Consider the following 11,146-nt stretch of genomic DNA (forward strand, 5'->3'; position numbering starts at 1 on the left):
CCTTAAAATTTTCTTAATGTAACTATTTCATCCTATAGAAAAAGCTTTATTATCTACTAGCATTTTATGCCTATCTTAGCTTTAGTATTTATTGTGGGAAGATTTTAGTAAGGAATGACTAATCTAAATAGATTTGGTTTGATTAGGGGCTAAACTAACAAAATCTATTTTGAAATGAGATAACAGTATTTGCAGTTTTTGGTCTTCATCCAGTAAAACCTAACCCCTCCTTATCCCAAAATCTACATCCCCAATAGACAGGAGAATCTTTTCTTTGACTACAAGTTTAAATCGCTGGATTTATAAATTGTCTTAAAAATACACTCTTTGAACAGTTTGAAGTGTTACATTATATTGAGATGAAATCATCAAATTGCTGGAGACTTTAACTGTTTATATTTGAGTAACTTAATAAAATATATAGTTATTGGAAAAATTAATACTTCAGTAACATTGTTTATTGACAGGACTTTTCCTCATAGTCATTAAAGAGACTTAAGTAAATTGTCGTCTTTTTTTTTTTTTTTTTTAAGTGTAAGAGTTTTAGGATTTTTCTTGGCTTTTATGTTTTAGGAAATTGTCTTTTGGGCAGCACCTGTGGCTCAAAGGAGTAGGGCACCGGCCCCATATGCCAAAAGTAGCAGGTTCAAACCCAGCCCTAGCCAAAAACTACAAAAAAAAAAAAAAAGAAAAGAAAAGAAAAGAAAAAAGGAAATTATCTTTTATTGGAAAGGGATGGGGCAAAATGTTTTATTTTTATAATATGCCTCCTATATATTAGTATTTTAAGATATATATTACAAGATATATACTAGTATTTTAAGTCCTTAGCAATTCTATTTAATGATGTCAAAATGTGTATCTATCAGTTCTGCAAAAGTATAGTAAATACAATGTTGCCAAACACCTTAAGCTCCAATGAGCACTTACATATCTCTCTCAAAAGGAAGAAAATGTGAACTCAGTATTTAAGTACATTCCCAAAAGTAGAAAACTTCCCTGGAACTCAGTTTTGGATTTTCACAACCAAGTGGACAGAAAGCAATGTTTTACTAATTTAAAAGGGAAAAGAGACTTTTTTTCCTTGATGTCCTTTTCCTCCCAGTGGAAAAGATACAGAAAGTGAACAGTAGTTAACTGTTTTAATTCAAAGTTCGTCTGCACTTTTCCCATCTTCCTTGGGTATTAAAAAAGATAAATAAGGAGTCTTTTCTTTGTGTGTCAGTGCAGTTAATTTGGACCAGGTCCAGTTTGCTCAGGTGGCATTGTGCAGCGGAGATACAGACTGCTATTGGATAGGCCAGTTTTGTGTGTTTTGTGTTTTTTAAAGTCAAAACTGTGTGTACCCCAATAATTGAGAAAGGCCAAATTTGTGCAGTGTTAGAAATAATCTTTATAAGTGACTGTTAGGCTTCTGAGTCCATTTTGGTTCCCTGCCTTCTTCTTTAATAATAGATAACAGTGAAACTTCCCAGGGGTTATAGATTTGATTCAACTTGTAAGTGAGGTCATACTGCTTATGAAGCTAAACTTATTAATGTGTAAAAATAGCACCTGAAAAGATATCTTGTGGATCAGACCCAATTTGCTGTCTAAATTATGTGAGTCAGGCCTTCACAGATGAGGGTAGGCTGGTGACCTGACTGGGAGGGCCGGGGCGGGAGGCTGAGATCCTATCCAAGCCCCCATTGCCAGGCTGGGATGCATCTGCCTTGACTACAGGGAGCTTTTGTCTGATTTATATGAAGGTGCTGAGACCCTATGCCAGAAACCTCACCAGAGAAATCTGTGCTACTTTCTACAAGCTCAGATAATTTATTCTGTGTATAATGTAGAAAATAGGAATCACCTTTGTTTCTTTGAGTTCTTGACCTTCTTTGACTTTGTCCTTTTAGGAAGGCAGGAGTTTGGTGGGATATAGTCAAAGAAAGTAGGAGATGGGAAGGACCTAGGGGCAGGAATCAGAAGAAAACAGGATTTATTTAAATCATGTTTAAATTAGAACCTCTAAATTAGGTTCTGATCTATTGTTGCCACATGTTTAAATGAACCCATACTTCAAAAAGCCAGTTGGGACCCATCTCCAGTTAGGATTTTACCATGTCACACCTTTTCCTACTAATCTCTTTTTCTTTGGCCTCTGGTAATCTTCAGTCTCCATGCCACATCATTAGAAGATACATTACTATGAAAGCTAGTTAACTTTAAAACAACTTTTTATTTTGAAATAATTATATGTTTACAGGAAGTTGCAAAGATAGTAGAAAGAAGTATCAACCAGTTTTCCCCAATAGTTATGACTTACATAATTAGAGTACAGGATCAAAACCAGGAAATTGGCATTGGCATAATGCACATGTGGCTTCATGCTTTTTTTTTTTTTGAGATAAGAGTTTCACTATGTCACCCTCAGTAGAGTGCTGTGATGTCACAGCTCACAGCAACCTCCAACTCTTGAACTTAAGCCATTCTCTTGCCTCAGCTTCCTGAGTAGCTGGGACTTCAGGCATGCACCACAACACTTGGTTATTTTTTGGTTGTAGTTGTCATTGTTGTTTTGGCAGGCCCAGGCTGGGTTTGAACCTGCGAACTCCAGTGTATGTGGCTGGCACCCTAGCTGCTGAACTATAGGCACCGAGCCATCCGTGCCCTTTTATCACCTGTAGATTGTATAACCAACACCACAATCAAGGCCACACAGATCTCCTCATGCCACCCCTTGCTAGTTATCCCTCCCCTTCTTCATTATCTCTGGCAATGCTAATCTCTTGTCCATCTCTATGATTTTGTCATTTTGAGAATTTTATATAAATAGAAGCACATAGTATGTGCCTGCTTGAAATTGGCATTTTTCACTTAGCATGATGTCCTTAAGGTCTGTCCAGGTTGTGTGTTGGTTATCCATTCCTTTTTATTGCTGAATAATATTCCCTGGTATGGCAGTACCATAGTTTGTTGCCAGTTTTTGGCTATTGCGAGCAAAGCTGCTATGAACATGAATGTGCAGGTTTTTGTGTGATATCAGTTTTTATTTCTCTGGGATGAGATTGCTAGGTTGTATGATAAGCACATATTTAATTTTTTAAGAAACTGCCAAATATTTTTCAGAGTGGCAGTAATACCATTTTACATTCCTACCAGCCATGCATAAGAGATTTGGTTTCTCTGCATCCTCACCAGCACTTAATTTTGTTAGTATTCTTTATTTTAGCTGATTTAATAGGTGTGTAGTGATACTATATCAAGGTCTTGCCTGCTTTTTCCCTGATGTCTAAGTGATCTTGAACATTTTTTCATCTGTTTATTTGCTATCTGGGTGTGTTCTCTGGTGAAACATCTTTGTATCTTTTTGCTTTTTAACTATTGGGTTTGAGTGTTCTTGGTATATTCTAATGAGTCCTTTGTCAGATATGTGTGGTTGGCAGATACTTTCTTCCAGTCTATAACTTTTCTTTTTAGCCTTCTAAAAGGGTCTTTTGTGGTACAAAGGTGGTTAGTTTTGATAAAGTCCAATTTATCAGTATTTTCCTCTTATAAGTCATGCACTAAGACCTTTTAACAAGCCTGAAGATACTCTTCTATGTTATAGTTTTACATTTTGAGATAATCTGGTATAAGCTGTGAAGTTTGGGTCAAGGTTATTTTTTATTTTTTTGCCTATGGACGTCCAGTTGCTCTAATACCATTTGTGGAAAAGACTATTCGTCCTCTATTTAATTGCTTTTGCATCTTTCTTTTTCTGCACTCAAAAATTAGTTGGCTTCATTTTTGTGGGGCTATCTCTTGATTTTCCCTTGATCTGTGTCTATCATTTCACCAGTACCAAACAGTCTTAGTTACTTTACACTAAAGGAGAGTGATAATTTCAACTTCCTTTATCGTCGATTTCTTTCATCAACATTTTATACTTTTCAGCATATAAGTCCTATACATATTTTGTTAAGAGTTATACTTATTTTAAGTGATTATTGATAGTATTTCAATTTTAGTTTTCACATGTTCATTGCTAGTAGCTACAAAAAAAAAAAATTACTCCCACTGCTTTGCTTGATTAGCCTAAAAAATGGCTTTTAATTGACTGTGTCAATTTCTTTTTTTTTTTGAGACAGAGTCTCACTATGTCACCCTCGGTAGAGTGCCATGGTGTCACAGCTCACAGCATCCTCCAACTCTTGCCTCAGCCTCCCAAGTAGCTGGGACTACAGGCACCTGCCACAACACCTGGCTATTTTTCATTTGTTCTTGTTGTAGTTGTCATTGTTGTTTTAGATTGCCCAGGCTGGGTTTGAACCCACCAGCCTCAGTGTATGTGACTGGCACCGTGACCACTGTGCTACAGGTGCCAAGCCTGACTGTGTTAATTTTTATGTCCTGCAACCTTGCTAGATTCATTTGTTTCTTCTAGGAGTGTTCTTGGTAGACCTTGGGATTTTCTATGTAGATCATCATTTCATCTGCAAATAGGTTTAATTTTTTTTCTGTCTGGTCTTTTATTTATTTTTCTTGGCTTATCCCACTGGCTAGAACTTTGAAAGTGGGCATCCTTATCTTGTTCCTGGTCTTAGAGGGAAAGCATTGTCTTTCATCATTATTTATGAAGTTAGCTATACATTTTTTGTTAGTGTTCTGTATTAAGTTGAGGAAGTTCTCTTTTCTATCTCTAGTTTGCTAAGAGTTTTTATTATGAATAGGTGTTAACGTTTTTGTTTGTTTGTTTTTTAAACCCATATATCTGTCTCTCCAGCCAGAGTCTGAGTTTCTGGAGATCAGACGCTGCTTTTTACTTAGTTTGTTTTCCGCATAGTACTTGGCTCAGTGTTTTTCCTTAATTTAGCATTGAACAAATGTCTGGATTGATAGAACTGGGCATGTCTAGTGGCAGACAGACAAGGCCATGAGGAGGGAATACTTAGGAACATTTCCAACCAGACGGTCCTGGTCATGTAGGTCTAGAGGAGAGATTATAATTGCTCTTTTTGGTCTTTGTGACATTTGATTCAATGGTTTGAGGCAGAATCGAGTTACAGGCACCAAACTGATGCTGCAACGGAGATATGAAAAGGGAAGAATTGATTCATCTCCTCTGCCATGATGAAAATGAAACATTTTAGGATAAGTGCTAATTAAAAATCACTGAGTTACATATTCTAAGTGGGTAAATTGTATGGTATGTGAATTATATCATGATAGATCTATTATTTAAAAAGAAATAAAAGGTTAAATGTTAGGTAGGCACCTGGCCCTGGTGTTCTTTGTCCTGGATCAGGTGCTGCTCTCAGTAGTTCCAAGTCCCAGACACTACACTGAGACAGGAAGCCTTTTCCAGGCAGGAAGACACGCACTTGACTGCCTTCTCAGAGTCTTCTGCTACTCTGCATGCACCCAGTGTTGATCACACAAGAGAGTACTCAGTATTCCCCCTCAGAACTCAGAAACTTTCATAGATCTTATTTGGCTGATTTTGAGACATTAATCTTAGAGTCATGAAGTAGACCTACTCACTGCACAGTGAGGCAGCTTTGGCTGAGACGGAGCATTTTTTCCAGGCTGGATGCTTTCCTAAAACTATTTTAGTTAGGCTGGTTCTCCATCCCCTTGACCCTGTCTGTGAGGTAAGAAAAGGGCAAAAATACTAACTTTATTTTTAACAGTGAGGAAATAAGCAAAAGAATGAAAAATATAGTTTCTCATCATCACAAACAATGGTAGCATTAAATCAGAAATGATCCCCTGGCTTCTGTTTGAGTGGGTGGTGTTCTTGGCTTGTGTTATATTTTAGTCTTTTCCTGTCTCATGACTGCTTACTGTATTTGTATGTTTTCCCACCCATTTTGAGTTGGAACAGTTATATCCTTCTGGTATTAAGGAGCTGCTAGATCTCAGTGATGATGAAAGTAGTAACACCAGGAGTACAAATAGTCGTATGTAGTACCCCATCTGTGACTTTGCTTTCCACAGTTTCAGTTATTCACTAAGATCCTAAAATAGGTGAGTATAGTACATTAAGATATTTTTGAGGGCAGTGCCTGTGGCTCAAGGAGTAGGGCACCAGCCCCACATACCAGAGATGGCAGGTTCAAATCCAACCCCAGCCAAAAACTGGAAAAAAAAAAAGATATTTTTGAGAGAGAGAGAGACTATATTTACATAACTTTTATTACAGTATATTATTATAATTATTCCATGTTATTATTGTTAATCTCTTTTTTTTTTTTTTTTTGAGACAGTGCCTCAAGCTGTCCCCCTGGGTAGAGTGCCATGGCATTACAGCTCACAGCAACCTCCAACTCCTGGGCTCAAGCGAGTCTCCTGCCTCCACCTCCCAAGTAGCTGGGACCACAGGCGCCTGCCACAACGCCCGGCTATTTTTTGGTTGCAGCCGTCATTGTTTGGCGGGTCCGGGCTGGGGATTCGAACGCGCCACCTTAGGTGTACGTGGCTGGCGCCTTAGCCGGTTGAGCTATAGGCGCCGAGCCTATTGTTAATCTCTTAATAATTTATAAGTTAAACTTTATCATAGATATGAATATATAGGGAAAAAGGTATACATGTTGAGTTCAGTACTATCCATGGTTTCAGACATCCACTGGGGGTCTTGGAACATATCCTCTGGACAAGCAGGGACTATTATAGTTGTTGTTGTTGTTTTTAAAACATCCTTTTTACTTCTGTGGTTTATTTTCCAGTGAGATTTGCTGAATTTGTTGCATCTTCTTTTCCCCAGTCACTTGTCTTCTTTCCAGTAGGTTTCAAATGAGTGATAGCAAAAAGCAGGCCTGTTTGTGTAGTATGAATGTATATCCATCTTTTTTACTTTTTTCAATATTTTTTAATGTAAGGGGTATGTTTGATTGGGTTTCATTGTACATCTGTCTTGATTAGGTTATGTTCCTAGGAGTTAAAACGTTTTACATCACACCAAACAAACCAATAGACAAATTTCTTGCAAATTTGGTAGCATTTGAATTTTCTGTTTTGTGACAATTGATGCCCGTATCATGTTCTCTATTGTGATTTAGTCTTTGGAATGCAATTAAATCCTCTTTTATTTCTTTTATTTCCTAGGGCTCAAGGGTTCTTGTCGATGCACGAGACAAGCTTGGTATTCCTTGGCAGTATTCTGAAAATGAAAAGCATGGGATGTTCCTGATGGCCTTTGAGAACAAGGCAGGGCTGCCTGTGGAGCCTGCCACCTTTCAGCTGTACGTCCCTGCTCTGAGTGCACTCTGGAGGGATTCTGGCATCAGGGAAGCTTTTAGCCGGAGGAGCGAGTTCCAATTGGTGAGTGAGCTTTCCTTTTGGGCTACATAACTGTGGGTTTTTTATATGACTGTTTTTGACCTTTAGTAGAATTTCCTTAAAAACCATATGGCAGGCTGGGCACCCATAGCTCAGTGGTTAGGGCACCAGCCACATGTACCAGGTCTGGTGGGTTCGAACCTGGCCCGGGTCTGCTAAACAAACAAACTAACTGTATGGCAGTACAGGTAAGCTGTAAATTGCTATAAATCCTAATATTCAATGACAAAAACACAAATTAAGCTAACTAAATTATTCAAGAGGGAGCAGAATTATTCACTCAGGCTAGATAAATACTTTTGTTTAAGGAACAAAAAGGATTTTTTTCTTATTAAAGATCGGTATAAGTCAAGGAACTCAAATCTTTTAGAAGATCTTGTTCATAGTAGGAAATTAATGCACCCTTAAAACAGTTTTCCAGCTTGAGGTATATGGATCTGGACAAATCATGAATGTTTGCAAAACAATGCCTTGGAATCTAATCTGACCCCTGCCAAGTTCTTCCTATCAAATTTGTCCTTTCATTTTAAGGTCTTAAAGTTTCAAAAAGGCTAGTCATGTCAGTCATTTAGACTCATTTAGGGAACATGCGTCTATAATTAGAAAATAGTGGGTATTTTACCTGTTTGCATTTTGGTGTCTACCTGATGACCTTTCAACATAATTGTATATAAAGAAAAGTATCTGATTTCTCCTATAATCAGGGTAAAGGTAATAGGACACAGCTAATACTAGTGCACCACCAGGGTATCCAGAAATGTACTGACTTTCACATCCCTTTGCCTCCTGAGTACCCAGTGTCTTTTTTTTTTTTTTTTTTTTTTTTGGAGACAGAGTCTCAAGCTATTTCCCTGGGTAGAGTTCTGTGGCATCATAGCTCATAGCAACCTCCAACTCTTGGGCTCAAGTGATCCTCTTTGCCTCAGTTTTTCTATTTTTTAGAGGTGGGGGTCTTACTTTTGCTCAGGCTAGTCTTGAACTTGTGAGCTCAAGCTATCCACTTGCCTCAACCTCCCAGAATGCTAGGATTATAGGTGTGAGCCACGGTGTCCAGCCTGTACCCAGTGTCTTAAATTTTAAGTCTTAGTCCTTTTCTTCCTTTAATTTCCTACTATGAACAAAATCTTCTAAAAGATTTGAGTTTCTTGACTTATACCAATCTTTAATAAGAAAATGCTTTTGTTATAATATATATTTATTTTTAAACAATATAGTCTTGAGTTTAATGGTTTTCAAACTTCATAAATATGTAGCGTATGTATTCTTCTATCACTTACCTTTTTTCCTCAACTTGTTGAAATTTATTCACATGGTGCATGTAGCTATGATTCTTTCATTTACTGCTGTCTGATACTCCGTTGTACAGAGACACTAGGATTCATCCTTTTTTTCATCAGTGTACTTTTCAATTATTTTGCTATTACAAATATACTTGGTTATCTCCAGATGCACATGTTCAAGGGTTTCTCTAGAATGTGTACCTTGTAATAGAATTACTGGGCCACAGGGCATGTATATCTTCAAATATACAAGATGCTGTCAAATTATTTTCCAAAAGCATTGTACCAATTATGCTTCTATCAGCAGTAGAGAAGCATTCCTGTTATTCTTTACTCATGCCAACATTTAGTGTTACCACACTTTGTAATTTTAAATATATCCTATTGTGATTTAATTGAAATTTCCCTGAATATATTTACTGACCATATGTGTTTTTCTTCTGGCAAATGCCTATTTGTGTCTTTTGTCCACATTTTTCTACTGAGTTATTTTTCTCATTTCATCTGAGAGGTTCTGCATATAGTACAGTTTCCATATACTCCTTTTATTATTATTATTACTATTTTCTTTTCTTTTCTTTTCTTTTTTTTGAGACAGAGTCTTACTCTATCACCCTGGGTGACATAGCTGGGAGTCATAGTTCACAGCAACTTCAAACTCTTGGGCTTGAACAATCCCCTTGCCTCAGCCTCCCAAATAGCTGGGGACTATAAGTGTATGCCACTATGTCTGACTAGTTGCTCTATTTTCAGTAGAGACAGGGTCTTGTTCTTTCTCAGGCTGATCTTGAACCTGTGAGCTCAGGCAGTCCACTCACATCAGCCATCCGGAGCACTGGGATTATAGGGGTGAGCCACCATGTCCAGCCAGTTTCCATATACTTGTTACTGAATTTACCCTACTGTTAACATCTTATACAACCATAGCACAATATCAAAGTTAGAAAGCTGAGATTGGTACAATACTATTAATTAAACTATAGACATGGCTCGGAGCCTGTGGCTCAAGTGGCTAAGGCGCCAGCCACGTACACCTAAGGTGGTGCGTTCGAATCCCCAGCCCGGACCCGCCAAACAACAATGATGGCTGCAACCAAAAAATAGCCAGGTGCTGTGGCGGGCGCCTGTGGTCCCAGCTACTTGGGAGGCGGAGGCAGGAGACTCGCTTGAGCCCAGGAGTTGGAGGTTGCTGTGAGCTGTAATGCCATGGCACTCTACCCAGGGGGACAGCTTGAGGCTCTGTCTCAAAAAAAAAAAAAAAAAAAAAACTATAGACATTATTGAAATTTAACATTTTGTCTTCTGTCCTTGTATGCCAGGATCTGGTACAAGATCCCCCCTGTGTTGTCATATCCCCTTAGTCTCTTCCAGTATGTGGCAACCTCTTAGTCTTTATCTTTCATGAGCTGGATACTTAAAGAACACTGACCAGTTACTTTGTAGAATGTGCCTATTTGGGTTTGTCTGATGTTTTTCTCATCATTAGAATGAGATGATGCATTCTGGGACAAGAAAACCACAGAAACGATGTTGCATCCTGCCCCAAACATCAAATCAGAATGTGCATAATATCCGTATGGCCACTTACTGGTGATGTGAGCCTCAGTTGCTTGGTTAAGGAAAGTTTTTATTTTTCTCTATGTTGTTAATATGTATCTTGAAGAGGTATACTTTGAGACTATGCAAATGCCCTGTTTCTCCTCAAGCTTTTGCCCATTAATTTTAAAATCCATTAGGGGATCTTAAAGATGACCTTTTTGCTAATAACCCTTTTTCATCTGCACATTCTTCCACAAGTTAACTTGACAGTTAAAGTGAAAGAGTCAAAAGAAGTAGATGATGTGGTTGCCAGAAAGGAAATTTTAATCTAAAGGGCAAGAATGTAAGAAACAACTAGGTAATGCAAATTAATATCTGAGTGTGCAATTAGGGGGTTAAGTCTTTTTCCCCTCATAAACTCACATGATATGGTAGAAGATTTTAATCTATTCAGAATTTGGATGGAAATGGCTACTGTCAATTGACGATTTACTGAAGAAGGAAATATAAATATCCAGAGCTGATTATTTGCAACTAATATTTAGTAAGAACTACATCTAGGATATCAGTATGATGGAATGGCTTGGTCAGAATTTTGTCCTTTGCCTTATTCCATTGGATATTGGATTATAGAGCTAGGAGGACCCTCCCAGCTTGATAAATCAATCCCTTGCATTGTCACAGACATGGAAATGAGCCCAGAGAGGTCGTGGCTTGTCCAAAGATCCATCTTCTTGGTAATCACTGTGAGAAATTTGGGCCTCAAAATCTCATCTGCTTATTTCTCCCTATAGTCATTTATTCATTCAACACTTATGTAGCACCTACCATGTGTGCCTATCCCCAGAAAGCTTTTAATCCAGATATAAATTCAGCAAATGATTAGGGTAAGGTGGGTGCAAGGTGAGTTAGTAATCATCCCTTTGTTTTGATCTTAGTGCTTTAAACAAGACTCTTTGAAGATATCGCTAACTGAAAACATTGTTCAAGTCAAAGACAGAGTCTCAAGCTATTTCCCTGGGTAGAGT

General features: G+C 37.9%; 1 protein-coding gene across 1 annotated transcript in view; it reads left to right on the top strand.

The window, feature by feature from the left end:
* GNA12 (G protein subunit alpha 12) overlaps positions 1-11,146 on the top strand; it is a 112,469-nt gene that overhangs the window by 43,557 nt on the left and 57,766 nt on the right. Inside the window, exon 2 of the mRNA XM_012808696.2 lies at positions 7,066-7,281. Coding sequence (XP_012664150.1) covers positions 7,066-7,281 — 216 coding nt within the window. The remainder of the gene's footprint in view (positions 1-7,065; positions 7,282-11,146) is intronic.

This window comes from Otolemur garnettii, unplaced genomic scaffold (genome assembly GCF_000181295.1).
Source record: "Otolemur garnettii isolate 467f Iridium unplaced genomic scaffold, OtoGar3 scaffold00092, whole genome shotgun sequence".
Classification (NCBI taxonomy): domain Eukaryota; kingdom Metazoa; phylum Chordata; class Mammalia; order Primates; family Galagidae; genus Otolemur; species Otolemur garnettii.